The sequence below is a fragment of the Coccinella septempunctata genome, chromosome 1, assembly GCF_907165205.1.
Source record: "Coccinella septempunctata chromosome 1, icCocSept1.1, whole genome shotgun sequence".
In the NCBI taxonomy this organism is placed as follows: Eukaryota; Metazoa; Arthropoda; class Insecta; order Coleoptera; family Coccinellidae; genus Coccinella; species Coccinella septempunctata.
In genome coordinates, this window is record NC_058189.1 from 61,906,497 (window position 1) to 61,931,687 (window position 25,191).

At 32.6% G+C, this 25,191-nt stretch overlaps 2 protein-coding genes across 2 annotated transcripts in view; both read right to left on the minus strand.

Moving 5' to 3' along the window:
* Positions 1-25,191, minus strand: part of LOC123309063 (protein tramtrack, alpha isoform) — a 592,303-nt gene that overhangs the window by 421,623 nt on the left and 145,489 nt on the right. The window lies entirely within an intron of this gene.
* Positions 1-25,191, minus strand: part of LOC123309201 (adenylate cyclase type 2) — a 142,443-nt gene that overhangs the window by 73,566 nt on the left and 43,686 nt on the right. The window contains exon 2 of the mRNA XM_044892188.1: positions 12,604-12,740. Coding sequence (XP_044748123.1) covers positions 12,604-12,740 — 137 coding nt within the window. The remainder of the gene's footprint in view (positions 1-12,603; positions 12,741-25,191) is intronic.

The window sequence follows — 25,191 nt, forward strand, 5'->3', positions numbered from 1 at the left end:
GAGAAGCTTAGCCACACATGCGAAAGGGCAAGCTCAATGTAGAATCCCAGTCTAATCTACATTGATTCAATTGCCAAAATGACAAGGTATTTCTATGATGACAATTTCGAAAGTAGTCACGAAAATTTTAGTGTTGTCTCTGACTGAACCTTAGAATGTACTATTTTCCAACGAGTGAATTTTCGCTTCAGCATGTATCGCTAAACACCTCGCATTTTTCGCCATATATCTCAAAAACGTTTGAACGTAGAAAAAATTGCTTAGGACAAAATTTGTACAAAATGTTATGCTCTACAACTTTTATAATGAATGCGAAAAATATTTGAAGCCCTGGGAAGGACATAATTCAAAAAAACTGATTTTTGTGACCTTTATGGCCAATTTTTATTGTTTCGGCTTGCTAAAACTGTCAGATTATATTTTTTCCGTTATTCTTGAATCATTAGCTTCCAAATAAAAAAAAAAACGCCATTGCTTTCGTGAATGTACACGTGACTTTTTTTTTGCAACCTTTGCGCCCTCGAACACATTTTCGACACGCTTAAATTGTCAGATTAAGAGAATATATACTTTTCAACATGTAATTAACCACATATATCTTAATCTGACACGCTCGGGTATGTACAATGATCGTTTTTTTTTACTATTCTGACAGGCTGTCCTAGACTATTCCCCCTACAGGTCTAATTTTTGGTAGAGGTACTCTACAGGGTCCAAGGTATATCTCCTTATATTAATCTGACACGTTCGAGTAAATCCCGAATTTCCCTCTTCGGCTCCCCAACTATTATATCCAAATATTGAGAGTGAAAAATAAGAGTTCCTTGAAAATTGAATATTGAATATTCTGCTAATAAATTTCAATTTAACAATAATCTAATGATCGAAGCGGCAAAAAAATTAAACTCAAGTTTTCCAGGTCTCAAAGATGGAAAACATATTTGAAGTCAAAAAATGCATCGTTGCACTTTCGAAAAAGTTGAAGGAACCCCAGCACTCCATGAATAAGAATCTTCGAAGAAAGGTCTTGATCGCCAACATGCACAATCAAATTTTGAAAAGAATAGGCGCGGATACTCCGCCGAAGAAAAATGGCAAATCGGATGTACCACCATTGAGGCCCGTAGAAGAAATGATCGAGCTGGATAGGAGGCTGGAGAAATCCTTCAAAATATCGGATATTTTAGACGGCGTCTCTCGAGGAGTTTTCGATCCTGTGAAATCGAACGAAAAAATATCCAAAATGTGCCATCAGGAAAGGCCCGTTAGGACCTTTAGGCACAGGAATTTCGTCCATGAAACACCCAAAAGGGCTCTGTTTCAGGGAGAATTGGCGGAAACTGACGTTTGCGAGTCCCATTCTGACAATGTTGATTTTCACGAAAATCCAGTGAAACATTGTTCAAAAGAAGGGTGTAAATTCTATGAAGAACATGTTTTACAAAGTAGACGCCGTAAAAAGAGACGGCAGAAATGATGAAAATGTTAATTTCTAGTAGCATTTTATGTATATATGTATATAGTGTAATTTTTTTCTGTACTATATGGCAATATTTGCTTTCAACTATGCAATATGTATATACCTCATAAATGTTGTAAATTTGTATTTATATGAGAAAATAAATAGTGAAACTAGGGCATATGTACTTTATTTAATTTGGTGAAGTTTGCAAGAGCTAGATTGTTTGAATTCCGAATGAATCGATCACTGTTCAGAGGTATTAATTTTTTTCGTAACTTAGCATCTGAACAATACAGGGCGAGTCGGTTTTCATGAAACAAAATCTTCTTCTTTATGGTGCGCAAAAAGTGGAAAGTTGTTTTTTTTTAAAATTATTTTTCCAAGAAAACGGCAAATTTATAGCACAATATACAATATACAATATACAATATACAATATACGAGGGTGTCCGCGTCATGGGACAGCGGTCGATAACTCTAATTCTATTAACTTTACAAAAAAGAGTTTATAATAAATTTTCCTCTTTTTAAGTAGAGTATCTCCTGAAATTATTTAGAACTATACAAAGTGTATCGTTTCTTCTGCACAGCTATCAACTTCGTTATTTCAAATGGAACACCCTGAATATTTTTACGTTTTTGAATTTCTTGTGACATTTAAATATATGTTTGATGACACAAGTATGTCTGAATTCTCAACGGTATTCGAGTAATTTGACTTTTTATTGATATTTTGACAGTTTGAGGTACTTACATAAAGGACCATAGCTCCGTCCCTATTCTATGTAATTGATTCAAATTTGGACTGTGTCTAGTCAATAAATGATACACTAAAAATGTTCCTTGCAAATAACCATATTATATACAGGGTCCACGAAAACGTAGATCCATTATCAAAACAGAAATTCATCATAATCTTCATTTTTTCAATGGCAACCCATTAACAACTGAAAGCGAACAAAAAATGTTTAAATAAAGAACAGAAAAAAAAATGGGTTGCCATTTATGAAAAATTGAGATTTTCATGAATCATCATGTTTTGATAATGGATCTACGTTTTCGTGGACCCTGTATATAATATCAATATTTACGAAAAAATGTTTCATTTATTGACTAAACACAGTCCAAATTTCAATCAATTACATAGAATAGGGACGGAGCTATAGTACTTCATGTAAGTACCTCAAACTGTCAGAATATTAATAAAAAGTCAAATTTCTCGAAAACCGTTGAGAATTCAGACATAGTTGTGTCCTCAAACTCATATTCAAATTTAACAAGGAATGCAAAAATGTGAAAATATATAGGGTGTTCCAGTTGAAATAACGAAGTTGATAGCTGTGCAGAAGAAACGAAACACTTTGTATAGTTCTAAATAATTTTAGGAGATGCTCTACTTCAAAAGAAGAAAGTTTTATTTGAAAATCTGTTTTGTAAAGTTAATAGAATTAGAGTTATCTGTCCCATGGCGCGGACATCCTGTATATTCTCCTTATATTTTCTGAATGTTCAATCATTTTTCAAACAATTTAAAATTACCGTGAGGAAACAAGATCATAATTCGGAAAATGTACAGGGTGAGTCTTTAACTGGTACAAATATTTCAACAGTAGTTTCTTGAGCTCAAAAGAAACACTTTTTCGTTTACCATTTTTTCCGAATCAGCTCGGTTTAAAAGATACAGGCTGTTGGAAAACCATAAAAAAATTATTTTCAGTTCTATCTCATAAACGTTCTTTAGAATGAAATGATTTTCTGAATATAGTATTTCATTTATTTGAGGAATCTTTTTCAAATCCAAGATATGACCCAGTTTTCTCATTATCACCATGACGTACCATAAAAATACAAAAAATTAGAAGAACCCAACCCTTGAAACTAAGTTGGACGCTATCTAATGAATATTTGATCGTTTTGTGCAACAAAGATATTCTTCATATTTTCTAGTTTAGTGCGCCGTTTTCGAGTTCTTTGATGTTCAAAAATAAAAAATATCTGCGAAATTCGAAAAATTGGGTGCTTTGACCGAACGCAACTTTTTTTAAAAGATCCACTAATGTGTAGTGTCACAGATTCATCTAGTTATTCAGGTTATTTTGAAGATCTATGTTTTCAATAAAATAAAACACTTAGTAGTCGCACTAAAAAAAGCTGCGACGAAGAAATCCATTTCCTAGTCATATTGTTCTATATCAACATCTTTATGTTGAGCAAAAACGAATTCATATTACCAAATGAATGCTTAGAGACCATAATCCATAATAACTCAACATCAAAAAAAATATAAAAACAAATACACTAGTGAAACAGACACATGGAAGGTGTTGTTTTAATGATTAATCAATATTTCCAATTGATGGGAATAAAAAAGATTCAAATGTTAGCATATTCTATTATTTCAGAGACTCATATTGAATATAACAAAAGTAATAAAATAAAATATGTCATGTACAGAAACCAATAAAATTTTCGCCAATTTGACAATAAGATAATTTTATTGAGTAAATGTTCACTTCATCAAAATTAAAGAAAAAACCAAAAGTATGGCGCCGTTTTCGAGTAATTTGATTTTCCGCGAAATTCGAAAAATTGGGTGCTATGACCGAATGCAACTTTTTTTAAAAGATCCACTAATGTGTAGTGTCACAGATTTATCTAGTAATTCTGAAGCTAATTTTGAAGACACGATACCCATGGCAAACTTCATTTAACACGAACGGATGTGAGTTATTATCAAGATTGTAAATAAAATTCGCAAATTATAAAATTTCAGGTTTTTAAAGATGGCCACAGACGTCGATTTCGAAAATTTACTAAAGGACACCACATCCAAACTGAGGAAACTCAGGGTGGTCGACGATGAAGGACTGCGCCAAAGCGTTATACTGAGGAAAGTATTGGAAGAGGCAAAGAAGATTTTAGCAGCACAGGACGACACAAGAAACGAAGAACAAGCTTCTAATAGTGAGCCGCAAGACCCGCAAGCAAGTTCATCCGGTGCTCGAAGTACGAGGTTGAGACAAATGTCCGAAAAAGAGCGTGATCTTTTAAGATATAAATTGGAGAGATCCGAAATCATTAAAGAGTACCTCGATTACATAGTCTACGGAGAACATAATCCAAAAAAGATAAACAGGCTCATTGCGAGGTTCTCTGGACTGCACAAGAAAAGGCGGATTCAGAAATTGAGGCACCAAATGTTCGTTTTCGTGATCCCAAAAAGAGCCTTGTTCCAGGGTAATCTGGAAGATGATTCGGAAGAATCTGAAGAAGATGGGGATCGAACAGTGACAAGAATAAATTTTAGGAGTAACTGCTTGAAAAGAAGGTTGACCATTCTGGATCTCGAAGAAATTTGCATTTCAAAGGATAAGCTCAGAATTTATAGACGTAGTAGACACAGACAGCCTAACAAATTCCTGCCTCGATTATTGTAAATATAAGTATAATTACGAATAGTTTGAGATCTTTTCACAGCTCTGATAATTTTCACGTTACTTCATTGCTCCCAATATTCTGAAATTATTGGGAATTACTTATATATTTTTTTGACAGTTCCCTGAAAATGGCACCTGGGAAGCAATGTTTTTCCTCAGAAACAACAAAACTGTTATCTGCTCACTTTTATATCTGTAGTTTTCTAGTTTCATATATTCATATTCACCCTTTATAAATTCAAATTCAGTATAGGAAATATCAGTTGTTATAATAAATAATTCTAATAGGGATGCTTCATAACAACATTTGGTATTCATTTTGGTTTTCAATAAAATTATTTTTTCTATACTTCATCTGTATTTCTTTATTCGTTTCCAATCGAAACACTTAATAGTCGCAATAAAAAAAGCTGCGACGGTGAAATCCATTTCCTAGTCATATTGTTCTATATCAACATTTTTATGTTGAGCAAGAACGAATTCATATTACCAAATGAATGCTCAGAGAGCATAATCTATAATTACTCAACAGACAAATATGGAATCCAGTAATTGAGATACAGTAAGTCCCATTAAAAAAATATAAAAACAAATAATAAATAAATAAATAAAAATAAATACACTAGTGAAACAGACACATGGAAGGTGTTGTTCCAATGATTAATCAATATTTGAAATTGATGGAAATAAAAAAGATTCAAAAGTTATCATATTCTATTATTTCAGAGACTTATATTGAATAAAACAATGGTAATAAAATAAGTCATGTACAGAAACCAATAAAATTTTCGCCAAATTGACAATAATATATTTTTATTGAGTAACTTCATTAAAAATGAAGAAGAAACAATAAGTGTGGGAACAAATTATCAGAAAAGTTAAACTAATAAAATTAAAATACGCTAGCGCATCTGACAAGTAATTCCTTTACTGACAGAACAGTCATAAAAGAGAAGGGGTAATTTTCACTCCGAAAGGCTGGCAGGTAGAATAAGAATATTAGGGGTATCTTATCTTTCTCATTTTATTCCGATACATTGAAGAGTAAGGTGCTTGTCTCATTGTCAAATTTGAAGTTTCGTGTTGTGTTTTGTGCCTATATCTGAAAATGGTGAGTTGAATATAATTTATAATATAATAGTATTGAGAAAGTAGTTTTGGAGTTTGACTAAACTTTTTGCTTTGAACCTAACCAGTTATTACAGACAAAATATTCCAGAAATTGTTCTTTAAATTAATTTTTTACTGCGATTGTTTATCCCTAGGAATAGATGTAAAAATTTGACTGATCTTTTTGATCTGATAGTGACAAAATGTGAAATATTTCGAAAATTGGCCATAATTCTAATTTTCTTGTTTCGTTTGTTTATCTCCAGAACATTTGAATTTTATTGAAATATTCCGAGAATAATATGGAACTGCAGATAGTTAATATTTGGATGTTGGAATTTGTAATGGGTCGTTTCGAATTGATCTTTTAAAAACAATTTTTTGTTCATAGTTATGATATAATTTATATTTTTGTTTCAGACGACCAAAATCTTAAAGAAGAATGGGATCAGCAAGCCGAAAATTTCCATTGATTTAAAAAAGGTGGCCATTGCCACTTTGGAAACTTTAAAAGCAGGAAATTTGCGAAATGTAGTGGTTGTCGGAAACTTTATTGAAAATAAGGCGAGTCTGCTGAAAGAGCTGAAGAATTTATCGAGCCCACCGAAGAGTTCAGCCACGAAAAAGAAGTCTCCAGGCCTTCTCAAAGAGAAACTGGAGAAGGCAATTCGTATGAAGAATATTCTAGAAGAGGCTGTGCAAGGAGAAAGAGAGAAAGCTCATAAGGAATTGGCTGAATTGTGTGAAGAAAGGAAGAAGAAAGTTGAATTCAGGCATCACAATTTTATAACTACTACTTCCCCCCTTGCTGCGTGTACCCCAAACCGCAGAAGAAAAGGAAAGAAGAAGCGGAGAAAAAATAGTGGAAAAAAATTAAACTGACAAACGGAGATTTTCGTGAATTGTGAATTGAATTGTAAATATGTAAATAATATATTTGAATTGATTGTACATATATTGTTCTGTGATATTCATAGTTTTATAAATAAATTTTATATGAAAAATGATTTTTTTTCAAGAATTCTACAAAAAATATATTAAATAATATCAAAAATAAAAAATGGAAGTTGAAGCTTTATTTTTGGTATTCATCGAATCTAAGTAGCTTCTCTGGAAACGAAAATATAATTTATTAACTCATTCTTATTTGAAATCTTGAGTCATTAGGTGTCATTTTAAATATGTATCGAAAGCATTGTTTTCTCTTGAAAATCAATTAGGATATTTAAATTTTCGCAAAAAAAAATTCAATATATAAATGCATCAAAAAGATATGAATAATTGCGATTTAATTCGTCATATATAATCGAAATTCCAAAGATTAGTCATTGAGGTACACATATTATAATAGAATAAATTCGAGAAGGCATGTGAATGAATACAAGAAAACATGCTCTTGCAGGTAAGTAAAGGAGAATTCTACGTTTTTTTCGGTCGAATGCCTATTTCGAAAAGAAAAATATACTATTCAACAGTACGAGAAAAGATATTGAATGCTTTTTTTCAATACACATTCTCTTAACTTTAGGGACTGCTCATTTATTTCGATTATACAAAAAAATTATAAGCGAAATATCCAAATAATTCTTTCTATGAAGTATCAAAGATATGTCGATCTTTGCGGATTCTTTTCTGAATATAAGTCATATTTGATTATCCTATTCCTGAAAAAATATAATGGCTCTCTATAATAAGAACTGAAAATGAAAATTCATGGAAACAATTCAAAATAGTTTTAGATAAAAATAAATTGAAGTATGCAGTAACGAAATTTAGGAATTCCTTTCGAACTGGCAGAAAGTTTTTCTCTGAATTTATGATTCCGATTAGTGATATGCTTCAAAGAACCCAATATTGTTCCTTCATATTACCAGAGTACCTGCTGAAGTAATAAAAGTATTAGTGAATACCAGAAAGTTACTCGAATTCTTAGAACCATTAGGAGAATAAAGCATCCCTCAAGGTGGTTATGTACTTGTTGTTCAATAAACATGAGTCACCAGCTGGATGGAAAGAAATTGCAAACGAATACTGAAGACATTGACTGATTTCTTTTTTCCTACTTTTATTTCATTTGTGTTGAACCAAAATGCCTGCAGTCAATATTTCTAAAAACAACCGTTAATTTATCCATTCAAGAAATTAATTCACCTGAATTATATTGATATATTTGTTGTTTTTATTTATTAATTTCTCAATCGGTGAATCGAAAGAATGTTGATAAATTGTTAGTTGTTACCATACACGATTTGAATTTGATTTTTAATGAAATGCCGCAAAAAACCTTCATTTCATTATATTTCAGACACTAAAACTATCATCAAAATTTGATTTTCAAGTTGGGGACTTGAAAATGAAAAGACATGGATGAGATCAGAATAGTTCCAACATTTTGGGATTCATTTTTTTAAGAATATTGTAGAGTTCATTAATTAGAGTACTGGAAGAATATTTCTGTTCCCGATTTTTATTTCAATTTAATACCACATTTTTTTAAGATTTCTACTCAACCAAAGTATCACAACTAAATTCAGTTGCAACAGTATTTATTGATCTTATCGTGGTCTTTGTGAAATAAGGAATTAAAATTCGACGATTCATTTAAGAATTGGATAGGGCATCCACATTCTGAAGGTATAGTTTACGTCTTTCGTTGACAAAATCAGATATAAAATATAACATTTCAAAAAGAAGAGAAAGATACATAAGCACCAATATGAGATAATCAACTTATTAATCATCTCGAAACCGATCAGTTCAAGCACAGTAGCATAATAAAAAATATATCATAGTTCTGAGCTGAATAGGTATAGAAAAAAATTTGGACTCATATCGGATCCATTCAAAATTTTCGTAAATCAACGATATTTTAATTCGGCCATTTACCACATTTTCAAAGGCGATAACTAGTGAAATATATATCTAATAATTCAATACTGTATGTACATCTATAATTCTGATGTTAAGCACAGATCTGAAGCTTTATCTGACATTTTGCAGGGGCTGTTTATTGAAAGTCAGACAGGTAAAAGTTGCAAAATTTTAGGAAAGACTTCAGTGTATACCAAAACTTCGAAGAGAGAAGTTCAAAATATATTGTTGGCTGTGTACGATTCAGAATCCTAAGAAGTTCTTCGTGTGAATATGAAAGTGGTGAGTTGAAGTTTGTATATAAATATATCATAATAATAATCAAATGAATTCAGTTTTTCTTTATTTCTATTGTCAATGTTCATTTCGATTTTTTTTTTCATTTTTATTTTGTTGAGGGTAGAAAAAAATAATTGAATCTACTTGGTTGTTATGCAGTAATCTATAATAATAAGAGACCTGATTATATCAGAAGTATACGGACAATAAAATTATAAGAGAACGATGATACATTTATAAAAATATTGTTGTCTTCGAAAAATGTTTTTGACTCGATGAGCGTTCATCATAATTCTTTTAGAACCCAAAATCGTATGTTTAATTTGTTTAAATCGATATATACTCATAATTTAATTTATACAGGATGTTTCCAAATTAGACGTGAACCGTGGAGGAGGTGTTAGTATCACTCATTTTCTGTCGTTTGAGCCAAAAATTTATTGATAATAAAAATCAACAGTTTCCGAGATATTCGAGTTCTTGTATTTTTCAAAAAATTTCTCAACTGACTTCTTTTTCGTCAATTTTTTCTACGTTGACCAAGTTTGATTTTAATTTTGAATTATTCTCATCAGAGAAATATATGATAAGTATGAAAAAAGCAAAACTACTGTATTAGACGTTGAAAAAGAATTAGTATGATTTAAAAGTTGGTATATGGAGAAAAGAAATATCAATTTTTAATAATAATTTGCCTGCAACTTTCAAATTCCAAAATGTATGTATGAAAAAAATTTTTTAAAGACTTGCCTAATTCCCTCTTTCTTTCCTAAAAAAGTTATCGTTAGAATCAAGTAGTTTCGTTTCAGCAGATTCTGATTCGAATGGGGATAGAAGCAAAGAAAGAAAAGTAATGAATTAAATATTTTTTTATTGCAATTAAATTGAAAATTTCATTAGAAAATGTATTCATAAATTATGTTCGAAATGACCTCCACCATTCCTTATACCAGCTCGGGCTCTCTTTCTAATTTCTTCATTTGTTAATTTCCGCCTGAAATTCACTATTTTACCGTCTATTCTCTCCACAAGTTGTGGATAGTTTTTCTTTTTTTAGACGTATCATATCTTTCTCAGATGAAAATAATCGAAAATTATAATCAAACTTGGTCAACGTAAAAAAATGACGAAAAATGAAGTAGTTGAGAAATTTTTTGAAAAACACAAGAGCTCAAATATCTCGGAAACTGTTGATTTTTTGATATCAATAAATATGGCTCAAACGACAGCAAATAAGTCCTCCAAGGTTTACGTCTAATTAGGAAACACCCTGTATATTTTCTCTCTTGATTCTGAGATTTAGTTCAGTTATATAGCTTTTATGGGTTTGTACAACTTTTCAGAGGTTTATTGCTTGATAATGATTCTAAAAAGCCTTAACATGTCATCTGTTAAATTTGTGTAATCTGAAAATATAACGTTCCATAACAATTTCGAAGTGTTTTCGAGATCTTTTACTTTTTCTTAATATGGAAGTGTTCTTAATCCGGTTTCAAGTAATAAGGAGGATTGAATCAATAATTAACGAGAGTTTTTTGGCTTTTCAGACTGTGAGAATCTCAACAATGTCTAATTGGGACAATTTTATTTTACCGTCAAAGATAGCACTATCTACGGATCAAAAACTGAAGGGCTTGAATAAAGGACAATTACAAATTTTGGTGCCTGTGGGCAATTTACTCCGAAATAACGAGGTTGTCCAGGAGCGTTTGGCAGAAGTGAGATTCTATGCGAACAGTGACTCGGGAAAACTTAAAAATTCAGCGGTATTTCTAAAAGAAAAATTGGAAAAGGCACTGTACATGAAGGAACTTTTGGAGAAAACTGTTCAAGGAACCCATGATACAGAACGATTACGAATGGAAATAGCGGATTTGTGTAGGAAGGAAAGAAAAGTAGTCAATTTAAGACACCAGGATTTTGAACAAACCACGTCCCCTCTTGCTGTGCACAAAAATGATTTTCGAAATCGTGGATTCAAGAGGGGACGAGATGAATGAAAAAAAAAATTGATGACATGTTTAATATACAAGGTTTCTGTAAACAAATGCGAAGGACTTAGGGAGATGATTGCTCGATGAAAATATGCAGGGGTAGTTAATATATAAATATCTTGGAAAGGAGATCGATTTCGAAAAAAACCCTGCTTATTTTCATCGAGGAATCATCTCCTTAAGTGCATCGCATTTGTTTACATGCACCTTGTATATATATACCTATATTTCGCCATGATGGATGTTTTGAATGAACATTTGTAAATTTTAATATATTATTATTAGTAGATGTATATATTATGGTTAATGAGTTTTTCGAATAAAATGAATTTTTGTTTATATCAGTTTTTCCATTACCTACAAGGATTGAAAAAAAAATAAGGTGAAAACAATTTTTGAAGGAAAATCATAAGCGGTTGTTATTTTCAACTCCTAATAATAAAGTTATGAAATATACAAAAATTGTGTGAGTAACTTCTACTTAGTGCTTCATATTATTTATAGTTTTATAATTCAGTGTTTTTTGAAACCCGTAAAAAAAATCAAAAACTGTCAACTCGTCATTGCATTCCAAAGGCTGTATCTTGGAAGGGAGGTCGATTTCGAAAAAATTTTTGAGGAACTACCCCTGCTTATTTTCATCGAGGAATCATCTCTTAGTATGAAAATATCTAACGGCATGCAGAGAGGAATTGAACATATTTTGATTTTATTATAATTTAGACATTTAACTCCAAATCTCCCTAAGTCTTTCGCATTTGTTTAGAGTCACCCTGTATAATTATTGTTTCATATTTCATTGAATAAATAAAGCTTCGAGAAAATTTATACGGTACTTAAGCTTCTTTATGAATAGTTATATCGAAATAAGAATTTTTCTTCGAAAAAAATTACGAGCACTGTGTACCCTTAAAGCATAATTTTAAGATGAATAAATAGATCGTCATCGTTAATTCAAATATTGAAAAGGTTATTCGCATTTGTGATTTTCAAGTGTGCATCTTTAAATAATTCTCAGAATTCTCGAACTAAGTGTATCAGAAAAGATTTCATGGAACTATTCAAGGGTTTATCATCGCAGAAGCCATTAAGGAAACAATGCCTACTACCAGGTACAGGTAAGATATTCTAGAAATGAATCTTTTGTCAATGGTGAAGCATCTGAATGAAAAGAAATGAAAAACCAAATGTATTTCTGAAGAAATACATACGTAGAAGTAGCAGTGTAATATTTAAAAGTTTGCTTGGAAATACTTCAGGAAGACATCCATCCATCCACTTATTTTTATTTTTCCTAAACTCCAATTTACCTGACATTACCCCAGGTTTTTTCATAAATCTTCTCAGAATCCGTGCTTTTTTCGTGACCCATTCAAATCATTCTATTTTCGTTGAGTTTCCAGAATTTCACGTCAAAATTGGATTGGCTTAGAAAGATTTTTTTCACCTACCTGCACATGCAGTACGCAAGTTGTTACGAGAAGTCCTGAACATGTTATTGTTGAAAGATAGAGACATGACATGAAGAGAGCATGCTTAAGCCTAATGCAGTATCGATGGTACAAGGTCTCCAGCTCCATTCCATCTACTGAAACAAAGTGAATTTCACATTAAAATCATTCAACAAACCACATTTTTCAAAGAAATATTATTGTTTTATTTCTACGCAGGACTATAAGGTAGTTTAGCAATAAAATAGTTGCTTATTTCAGTGCTTCTGCCCATTTGGGTACGATAAATGGAATATTAAATAGTTTTATTGAATTAATCATCACAGAGCGAAGTAAGATGAAAAATAATACAGAAAATATCTAAATTCGATTTCTTTACGAACTGTGAAGTTATCTAAACCCTAGAACAACCATTCAATTATCAAAACAGTTTCAGTTGAACGAAGCGTAAAACAAACGAATATTTCAATTAATTGGACTAGGTTGTGATTTGGAAAACAAATTTTTTGACTATTATGGAAATAGGAGAGCAAAAATTGAATTTTTCAGTTTGCTGAAGATAGTTTTTGTGGATCCAAAAATTATTTAGTTCAAGGAAAAGTGTTAAGTATACAGGGTGAGTCTCTGACTCACTCAGGTCGAAAGAAACACTTTTTTCCTATACCATTTTTCCGATTTGGCCATAATGAGCTATGCCACCCCTGGAAAAACAAAATTACCTAACTAGCTACATCTATGACACTAGAAATCTGTGAAGGTTTTAAACAGAGTTGTATTCAGCCATAGTAACCAATTTTTCAAATTTCACAAATACTTTTTAATTTTGAACACCAAATTATTCAAAAAAGGCGCATTCTACGAGAAAATATGTGGAATACTTTTATTTTAGAAAATGTCAAGAGTTGGGTTCTTTGAATTTTTGTTATTTTTATGGTACGTAATGGTCATAATGAGAAAACTGGAAGACGTGGGTAAGTAAGTTTTCTTAAGAAGTGACTTTCTGGAATTGAAACAACAGTTTAAACTCAGATAATTATTCGAAATATTTTGCTTTCTTGGAAGACTCGATGAACCCAAGAACTGAAAAGCTCGACGAAACTCATCTGCATTTTACCACAGAGATTTTCGGCAAAATCTTCAACCCCAGATTGTTTTTATATAATTACAGGAAATTAAGCGATGGAATCGCTGAATAATTCAAAAGTCAGATACTGGGAAACTCATAATTTCGAATATTGCAGCGAGAATAATAAAATGAGCTATAATCCCATAGTCGTATAGGAAATTGCCTTTTGACAGTTTCCGATGCCGGAGGTTTCGAGAATGAAAACTTAATTTTCGCTGAACTTCCTTAATGATTATGAATTTGAGGGTAAAGTATTGAACCCCCACCTCGAAAGTTGATTTCTAGCCGTAGCTTCAGATTAAGGAAAAAATTAGTACTAAAGGCTTACTACAAAATGGTGAATGAGCCAGTCAATTTCACTACATTTCGAAATTAATATTGGATTACTGAATAATTGTTTGTCTGTTCGAATCCAGAACTGCACCAATATCGGTCGTGTCTTTTTCAATTTGAAATCTACAATTGAATTGAACTTTCGCATGAGACCTATCGTAAAATCAATCCTCATAAAGAAGGGTTTATATTCTTATATAAACCCTTGGTATCAATCTCCAATACTGGAAATTTCAAAGTGATTGGATAGATCAGAGTTGATTTGATCCATATCCTCAGTAGAATAATTCAGAGTGAATTGAAATTTTTATATGAATTTCTGAAGCACTTGCTGTAATAATATCGCATGTGAGAGACCTGGAATAGCAATCCCCTTGAAAGCTTCATTGAAATTAAAGCGATGACCTGATTTGTGATGATACTGCTGTTGAACGATATCAAGATCTCCTGCTTGTGACGTTGATAGCCATATAGGTATAGAATGCGAACATATATTTCCGTTTGTACGTATTCGAACACTGTCGAAAACCAAACAGGAATGTAGATAGGGAAACAGGGTTTATGATAGAGTGAACAGGTCGAAAAATACACTGCTGGAAAAAAAAATTTCACCAAATTCATTTCGAAATAACTTTACAAGGTGTGCATGGATTTTGATTGTTGACTATTTGTAGCTTATTTCATCTACGAGGATGCATTGATATCTAGTTAGCCTAGACCAGTTCCATGCATAAAAAAAATACCGCGTTACCATAGCAACGAACGATAACTCATTAGAAGTGGCAGTGTGAAGTTTGAGGTCGAAAAAGTAAACCAGAGTTACGCAATGAATTAAAAGAAAGAAGATGTCCACCGAAATTGTGAAAATCGAAAAATTGGAGTATCGAGCCATCATCAAGTACCTGTATTTAAAAGGGTTAAGAGATAAGCAGATTTACGAAGATATGCTTTACCCTTAGTGATCAATGTCCTTTGTATGCGACCGTGAAAAATTGAACTGCAAGCTTCAAAAGAGGTAAATTTTCCATTGAAGATGATGACCGATCGGGAAAGCCAGTTTCTGTGTCAGTCCACGAAAATATCGATACAGTTCATGAAATAATTTTATCTGACCGTCGAATTGGCTAAAACGAATATCTGAAGCACTGAATATTTTATATGAACGCGTTCATCATATAGTTCACTTCAATTTGGACCTGAGAAAAATTGCTGCAAAATGGATCCCCAAATGTTTGAATGTTGATCAAAAGCATGCAAGGGTAGAAGCATCGCGTTCGATCTGTGCTCGATTTGAAAACGATATAGACTTCTTAAACCGAATTGTTACTATGGATGGGACTTGGGTATATTTCTTCAATCCAGAAACAAAGCAACAATCGATGGAAAAGCAACACTCTGTTTCTCCAAGACCTAAGAAGTTTCGTGTCCAAAAATCTGCTGGAAAAGTTCTTGCTTCAGTTTTCTGGGATTGCCATGGAGTAATCATGATTGATTTTTTGGATAAGGGTAGAAAAATAACCGAAGATTACTATTCGACATTATTGACCACTCTACGGAAAAAAATTAAAGAGAAAAGACGCGGAAAGCTATCCAAAAGTGTTTTGTTTTTGCAGGACAACGCCCCTGCACACGAATCTCATATTGCCATACAAAAAATTCGTGACTTAGGGTTTGAATTACTAGAATTATTAGAGTTATTCACCAGATTTGGCTCCATCCGACTATCACCTCTTTCCTCAGCTGAAAAAAAGTTTAAAAGGTCGTAAATTTTCTTCCAACGAGGAGGTAATAAAAGCTGTGGAGGTCTGGTTTGCAGAACAAGAAGAAACATTTTTTTTGAAAGTCCTAGAGACGTTGCAGGTTCGCTGTAATAAATTTATCCAATTAAGAGGAGGATATATTGAGTAATAAAATATTTTTACATTGAAATTTTATTTGGTTCTATAGTAGGCTAAGAATTTTTCAATATATCCTCGTAGTTTATCACCTGATGTCGACTCTGTAGGAATTTCAATTGAATTAGGTTGTAAAGAGGGTAGATCTGAAGTTGCAATTTCTTCTAAATTTTTAAACTCCACGTGGAGGTAATTAGTGACGCAATGGTGGGTAAATTTTAAATTGTTACTTTCAGTTCTACCCTGTATACCATCAAATTCAATTGAACTTTCTGCAGACTCGACATCACTTGGAAACTAGATGAAATAGGCTACGAATAGACAACAAAATGATCAAAATCGATGCACACCTTAAAAAGTTATTCTAAAATGAATTTGCTGAAAATTTTTTCTGTCAGGTTTTTTCAGTCCAGGAGTTTATTTCAGAAGAATGCATTTTCCATTACTATAAATTAGTTTCAGTGAAGTCCGTTTTCAAAAATGTGAATCGGAGATGTCGAGCAATATTGCAAGAGATGATAAAATCAAAAATAAATAAAGTTGAAATTTTTTATGCAACAAAAAATCGACCTTCAGTAAACACTCGAACCCCTGCAATACGAGTGAGATCGTTTTATAATCCGAATTAAACAACTCTTCGCGATGAATCGAACTTCATTATTTTTAATTGGATTTCACCGGTCCATCCTACGAGTATTTCAGAGGTTGACCGAATTTCGATTACGAAAAATAGGAAATGAAAACCGCATCAAAGATTGCTGAAACACACATTTGTCGACTTCTAAATTTAACCATTTAAAACGAATATTGCGAGAGCTGTCCACGAGCTTTGATCCTCAAACAAACCCTGTTGAAAGGAGACTTTTAATTGAAATTTCTCAATATCTCAATGTTGCCCGTTCGATGTTTGTACATGTTCAAATACGAAAATTGAGAAGACGCGAGTGACGAGCAAATAAAATGTTTCAATATCGATGATTAAGCGAGGTGGTGGTATTGTGTTGTCAATATTGAACTTCGGTAGAAGCAAATACGGTAAATTAGAAAATTCAATGGATGTTGATAGGATTAACGCCAAGTTTTAAATACTCATCGTGTCCATCTATTCAGATATTTGCGCATTGACTGATGTTGGCTGTACTGAAAGGCTTAAAGAAATATGCACATAGGCTTTGAGTATTCATCCCCCCAACTCAATGATATGGGCAACTATACTCCATTCACATTTATTTTAGCAGTCGGTTGGCCATGAAATAATTTTCTCAAGTTTTTGTGACTATAACGGAGTAAGGTTAAAGACAGGGTTTCAGGAAGTTCTATTTAGAATTCAGGTCCACTCCTCCAAATAGTAATACCCTGATATTCTAAAATCCACAATACGTCAGACGCTAGCTGAATATTTCCACAATCAAAAAGATTGTGAATGAAGAGGATGACAAAGAATTTCCTTCTATTGGGAGACCCAAAAAAGTGGTGGCATTTGAGAATTTTATGTTTGAGTGAATTAATAAATACCACAGGATTTTCGATGAATGTCATCGTAGAATAACTTCCCAAAAATTGCTTTTTCTATTATTCATTTGACTTGTCCTATATATTGTAAATGTCTTAAGGTATTAATAAATACCTAATTATTATTATTATATCAATGTATTAAGATGAACAGCCACAAATACGCGCCAGTTGTCCTGTTAATTGTTTATTCATGTGAAATTTTTGTTCAAAGGTGAAGTTCATCTTGACTTGAAACTTCCTTTAATTCCTTTTACGTATATTGATGCAAGATAATTCTTGTTGAAGAATTTAACATTCTTGTAATTATCTGTTAATTCCGTCGGGAGATAACCATTCCCAAACACTGCATCATATGCATTTCACCTTCGGGTGGAAATCTACAACTGATGTAACGTATTCAAACTTCAGCCAAAGAAGATAACGAACATGAATTCTCCTCAAGCTAGTGCATATTATGATATTATACTGATCTCTTATATTTTTCATGAAAATAATTGTATTTGATATGCCTTCAATCAGTTTGTATGAACTTCAATTATGTTCGTCACATATTTTCCGAAGAGATTCGATATTGTGATAAAATACGTAATAACAGAAACTTTTACGTAGAACGGACAACATAGTGCTGATTTAAAACCCAAAAATGTTTTGACAAGCGTCATAACCACACATTTTCGTAGTATACAGAGTGAAATGTGTCAAATTTCCATGGCCAACCGAGTGCTAAAATCAAAATGAATCAATAAAATAAGAAGAGTAGAGAAGTTTCGTGTTTTTTCAAGATCACCTTGAATCTTGAAGAAAAAACAGCAACTTAGCTTTTACCTTCATCTCTCTCTCAATCGTTCAGTAGTTAACATAATTTTCAGTCCATTTCTGCAGTAGGAGTGGTACAGGGTGTTTCTCGAGCGCCATGGTGAATGAGGGTCATCTAGGCCTCTCAGAAAAGTTGCTTCTTGTGTATCCAAAGACCATAGATTTACGTATTTTTTATTAAATTTTCGATACCAATACTTGAGAACGAGTAGTCCAATTTTGATGAAAATTTATGTAAGTTTATTTCTGATAGCCTTCGAAATGGCACAGGTAGTTCGCAGATTATCAGGATAAAACTCAAAATATAGAGGTTTATTTTTAAATATCAAAATCAATATTTTCTGCAGCAGTTGAAGAATTTTGTTTTCAGAATTAAAAAAACGTTTTTTTTCAATCAAATTCAATTTTCACTTTGCATGGCACACTTATTCTAGAAGAGAAACGAACGAACAAAATCATATGTCAGTCCTTTTTTTCAATTATTCAATTATAATTTTCAATACCAGGAGATTTTGAATAATGAAAGCCCTCTTTCAATTATTTAGTATCCTGAATCATCAACGTATTCAATCATACAACGTATTCAATTAGCCTGCCTAAAAATTATAGGTATTTGAAAAATGTATCATTGAACTATGAATTCTTTCAAAATTATGAATATTCTTGAGCGAAATGACGGGTAATATCTTTCTTCGAAATCAATTAACATAATAAATATTCAATGTACAGGATGGTCGAAATTGGTGATACCTGAACTACAACTTTTTCAACCCAACGAGAAATAGGATAATGCATAGCACATTACTGTCGTAATTTTTCGAGAAACTAATAATGCCATCAATTGCATTTCTCTATCTTCATTTGTTTTCGAGTTATAGGCCAAAATTAAAATTTAAACTTCGGTCATTATCTCCGTTTCAGTTTGTGCTAGGATGTTGAAATGAAAACATTACGCAGACACTTTTTTGATAGCAATCCAGTGGCGTACTATGATTTTTTCCAACAGGTATATTTGCTGAGCTATAACATTTTTATAACGTTTTTTCTTATGAAAACAGTAGTTTAAAATGACTTAGAAAGACTGAGAGTGGATGTATGATATATTTCTGAAACGGAGAAAATATGACGATTCTTTCTGAGTCATTTTAAACTACTGTTTTCATGAAAAAAACTGTATGTTATAGCTCAGCAAATAAACCTGTAGAAAAAAATCATAGTACGCCACTGTATTGCTATTAAAAAAGTGTCTCTATAATGTTTTCATTTCAACATCGTAGCACAAACAGAAACGGAAATAATGACCAAAGTTGAAATCGCAAAAATTTAAATTTTGGCTAATAACTCAAAAACAAGAGAACATAAAGGAATGCAATTGATGGCATTATTATTTTTTCGAAAAAAGACGACATGAGTGGCACATTCATTTTCCTCTATCTCCTTGGGTTAAAAAGTTATAATTCAGGTATCACCAATTTTGCCCACCCTGTACAAAAATCCATATTTTCTAAACAATTCGCACTTCTTCATATTGCAGGGCAGACACTCACGAAAAAATACATTTTCCTAGATAGTACTCACCAGTCATTCTATCTAATATTTAATAATTTCGAAAGATTTCATAGTTTTATAATACATTTTTCAATTATATTTTTTGGGCAACATGCTTAAACAGTTGATGTGCTGATGTCTCAGAATGAAAAATAATTGAAGTGGTGGGGGTTTTTGCTATCCAAAATATCGGTAGGTGGCAATGAAAATTACAACAGAATAGTTGAAAACAGGACCGAATTTTCAAAAATGAATATGAACAAAATTTTTTCAACTGATCCAGAAAATATGAATTTTGATATTTGGAAGATGCATCTCAATATTCTGAGGCCGGTCCTGATTATCTTGAAATTGCATTTACCAACTTGAAAGGATATCGAGCCTTCAAAATTTTATTGAAATCCTACCACTCATTCTTTCTCACTCATTCTTTTCGATATCTATAAAGATACCGAAAAGAAAGGCCAAAATCCATCACCCTGTATCTCCGAAACTTATGGCCCAAAGTACAAAAGAAGCAACTTTCCTGAAAGGCCTAGAGTGCATTCACCACTAGCCTATGGCCAACATGACCACTAATCAAACACCCTGTAGCTCTTGTGATAACTGCCTGAGAGGCACGCCCTTCAAACTTTCGAAACTTCTATTTGATTGCCCTTTCTCTAGCCTCATACAAATGACAGACAGCATACCGTTGTCCATTTTATTCCAGATTTCCATAACTTGAAGAAAGCAATCCAATTATTATCCATATTATTCGTTCAGCAAAACCTGAAATCCAATTTCGAAAGTCCCATTTTCGATGAAGCTCAAATCCATACATTAATCTAACAATAATTTGCATCCGATGTAGATGCCGTTCGCTTCTCCGATAACGAGATTATTGTGCAAAATTAATTAAGAACTATTTCCATCCAATATAAAAGTGCTCAATTCGAAGTTCATATACAATTTGTAGTACAACGCGGGATTGACCTCGCTTCAAGATAGAGTCCGCAGTTGTTGCGAGTTGTCCTGAATATAATGAATCCAGAGTTTGAAACTAGGTTCTGCCAGTGGAAATACTTCAAATGGAATTGGACGTTATGCTTGAACTGGCCCGAATCACCATCCCCTCGCTTGATGTAATTCGCATTTTGAATATACAATCGACTTCAACTTTGGATCCGCGTATATCCCAGACATATCATCGTCGATCTAAGTGTGATACATTTTTCAAAATAGCAACTCGTCTATACTGCATTCACATTTATTTTAGCAGTCGCTTGGCCATGAAATAATTTTCTCAAGTTTTTGTAACTAGAACGGAGTAAGGTTGGCACTCATGAAATGTCTTTAATGTCATAACGCCGTTGCCACAACTAATATCAATTTTTATTTCGAAAATGCCGAAAGTGATCGAAAACAGAGACAGGGTTTCAGGAAGTGCTATTTAGAATTCAGGTCCGCTCATTCAAATAGTTATACCCTGATATTCTAAAATCCACAATACGTTAGAGACGGTAGCGAACATATTCTGTTTACTGCAGGACTTTCGATGAATGTCATCGTAGAATAAGTTCCCCAAAATGGATTTTTCTATTTTTCATTTGACTTGTCCTATACATTATAAATGTCATAAGGTACCAATAAATACCTAATTATTATTATTATTATATCAATGTATTACTTGACTTGAAACTTCTTTTCATTCCTTTCAGTTACATTGATGCAAGATGATTTTTGTTGAAGAATTTAACGTTCTTGTATTTATCTTTTTAATTCCCTCGGGAGATACCCATTCCCAACTACTGCATCAAATGCATTTCATCTTGGGGTTAATATTTTTGAAATCTACAACTGATGTAACGTATTCAAACTTTAGCCAAAGAAGATACCGAACATTAACTCTCCTCAAGTTAGTGCATATAATGATAGTTTGTATAAACTTCAATTATGTTCGTCACATATTTTCCGAAGAGATTCGACATTGTGATAAAATAAGTAATAACAGAAACTTTTACATAGAACGGACAATATAGCGCTGATTTAAAACCCAAAAATGTTTCGACAAGCGTCATAACCTCACATTTTCCTACTATACAGAGTGAAATGTCTCGAATTTCCATGGCCAATCGATTGCTAAAATAAAAGTGAATGTAGTATAGGTGCAACCATTCGGTCTTGACGAATTTTTAACTGAAAGCAGCTCTTTCAGGATTTTTTGAAGGTCAGCTTTCGACTCGTTTATCTCTCAATAAAATTAACCGTAGATGGAAATGTGATACATATTCTGAAAGAACAACTCTTCTAGTAATAAATCTGAGAATTTTATCCATCTAGGTGTAACCGTTCGGTCATGACGAATTTTTAACTGAACCCAGCTTTTTCAGGATTTTTCGAAGGTTAGCTTTCGAGTCGTTTATCTCTCATAAAAAATTACCGTAGATGGAAATGTGATACATACTCTGAAAGAGCAACTCTTCTTGTAATAAATCTGAGAATTTCATCCATCTAGGTGCAACCGTTCGGTCTTGACGAATTTTTAACTGAAAGCAGCTCTTTCAGGATTTTTTGAAGGTCAGCTTTCGACTCGTTTATCTCTCAATAAAATTAACCGTAGATGGAAATGTGATACATATTCTGAAAGAGCAACTCTTCTAGTAATAAATCTGAGAATTTTATCCATCTAGGTGTAACCGTTCGGTCTTGACGAATTTTTAACTGAACCCATCTTTTTCAGGATTTTTCGAAGGTCAGCTTTCGAGTCGTTTATCTCTCAATAAAAGTGACCGTAGATTGAAATGTGATACATATTCTGAAAGAGCAACTTTTCTAATAACCAATCTGAGAACTTCATATATCTAGGTGCACTTTTTCGGTCTTGACGAATTTTTAACTGAACCCATCTTTTTCAGGATTTTTCGAAGGTCAGCTTTCGAGTCGTTTATCTCTCAATAAAAGTGACCGTAGATTGAAATGTGATACATATTCTGAAAGAGCAACTCTTCTAATAACCAATCTGAGAACTTCATATATCTAGGTGCACTTTTTCGGTCTTGACGAATTTTTAACTGAACCCATCTTTTTCAGGATTTTTCGAAGGTCAACTTTCGAGTCGTTTATCTCTCAATAAAAGTGACCGTAGATTGAAATGTGATACATATTCTGAAAGAGCAACTTTTCTAATAACCAATCTGAGAACTTCATATATCTAGGTGCACTTTTTCGGTCTTGACGAATTTTTAACTGAACCCATCTTTTTCAGGATTTTTCGAAGGTCAGCTTTCGAGTCGTTTATCTCTCAATAAAAGTGACCGTAGATTGAAATGTGATACATATTCTGAAAGAGCAACTCTTCTAATAACCAATCTGAGAACTTCATATATCTAGGTGCACTTTTTCGGTCTTGACGAATTTTTAACTGAACCCATCTTTTTCAGGATTTTTCGAAGGTCAACTTTCGAGTCGTTTATCTCTCAATAAAAGTGACCGTAGATTGAAATGTGATACATATTCTGAAAGAGCAACTCTTCTAATAATCAATCTGAGAACTTCATATATCTAGGTGCACTTTTTCGGTCTTGACGAATTTTTAACTGAACCCATCTTTTTCAGGATTTTTCGAAGGTCAACTTTCGAGTCGTTTATCTCTCAATAAAAGTGACCGTAGATTGAAATGTGATACATATTCTGAAAGAGCAACTGTTCAAGTAATAAATGTCATGCGTATCTCCCAACAAAAACATCGTAGAGCTCAATATGACACACAGTCTTCGTGGTGTGAAACATGTTATCTTCTTTCAAAATCATGGAACATGAGCCAACGAAGAAATATTTATTTATTATTTCTGCACTAAATTGAACAGTAACATCTTTTGAACTCCAATGCAATAGATAAAGAGAAAACTGTCCTTGTCTCCATATCTATCAAATCGACGAATTATATTTTAATATTAAAATGCTACCGGCGTATTCGCCAATTTGTAAAGGACCTCTCATAATAAGCGTTTAAAATACGGGCGGTGTTTTCAAAGGTGAGGCTTTTTTTTGTCAGAAGGTAGAAATCATCGAAAATAAGTCGTTTAACTGAACATTATATATAAAATATCCAAGATGGCTGAGATACAACCCCTAGAAGTTCGGCAAGTTTAATTTTAAGTACAGGACTGTGGAAGGTGACTCCCGCATCGGACAATGAATGGTTCGGTACCAAGTTCATCGGATTAGATGCATCAGGTCACTTTTGAGAGAATCATAATTGTTGTATCATGCAATTAAGGGTGAAAAAAAAATGTTGAAAATCGAGGCAGTTTCTTGAAAGTGCTTATGTTAGTTATGTTGAGAAAGTGCTATGATGTTTCTCCATTTCATCCCATTTTTACGACGATTGTTGGAATTTTCGAACAAGAAGATTGTGATGACCATTGTGAAAGAATTCGTGAATAATTTAGACGGATTTTAAATGAGATTTTGAAGTATTATACTATATTTTACACTTGTGTCCTAAGTTTCTTCTGTCAGTTGGTATCGAAATGAGCCATTTCATAAAATCGTTACTGAAAAATAATGAGATTCGGCAGTTCTATGTTTCCATTTTCATTACCACGTAAATATCAAACGAGCCAATATCCTAAACGAAACCACATGGTCGAATCAGGAGATAAGTTTTTCCCTCTGCTTTATAGAGTCGTATTAGGATCTATTTCATTTTCAAATTTTTATTCAACTTTGTCATTTTGAAAGTTTTGTATAGGTGATTTTTGGTGAAACGCTTCATTTTGACCAGTTCTACTTTCTGTTGAGAAAAAAGCCTCACTCTCAAATACACCCTGTACATATACAGGGCATATATGCATATATGTCATGACATATATGCACTTGACAGATATAAAATTCGAGCTTTCTCTGCAAGAAATGAATACTTACCTAACCGTCATCTAAGTTTTATGGACTACTAGCTGACCCGGCAAACCTAGTTTTGCCATTTAAATTATTTCTAGGGTAGATAATAATAACTAACTCATCGTGATTGCTCGATTGGTCGTAAGAAAAAGGAATGCCTTTTTTTCTGTTCTGTACAATTTTTTTTGGGAATATTTTGTTATATAAACCTTGCTCTAACAATAATAAACACAACAAAAAAAGAATTGTCCAATTTGGTGCGATCGTTTGAACAATAAAGCATTTTGAAGTAAACCATAGATCCTCTTTTATTAATATAGATGATACAGAATTATCTTCTTTATAAGGAGAAAAAAAGTATTGAGGTTCATGGTTTGTTTTGTAATTCAACAATTGTCGGCCACAAATACCCAATGAAAAATTCTGCAAATTTTTGTACATGCAAACTTCGAAAATAGCTATAAATAATGG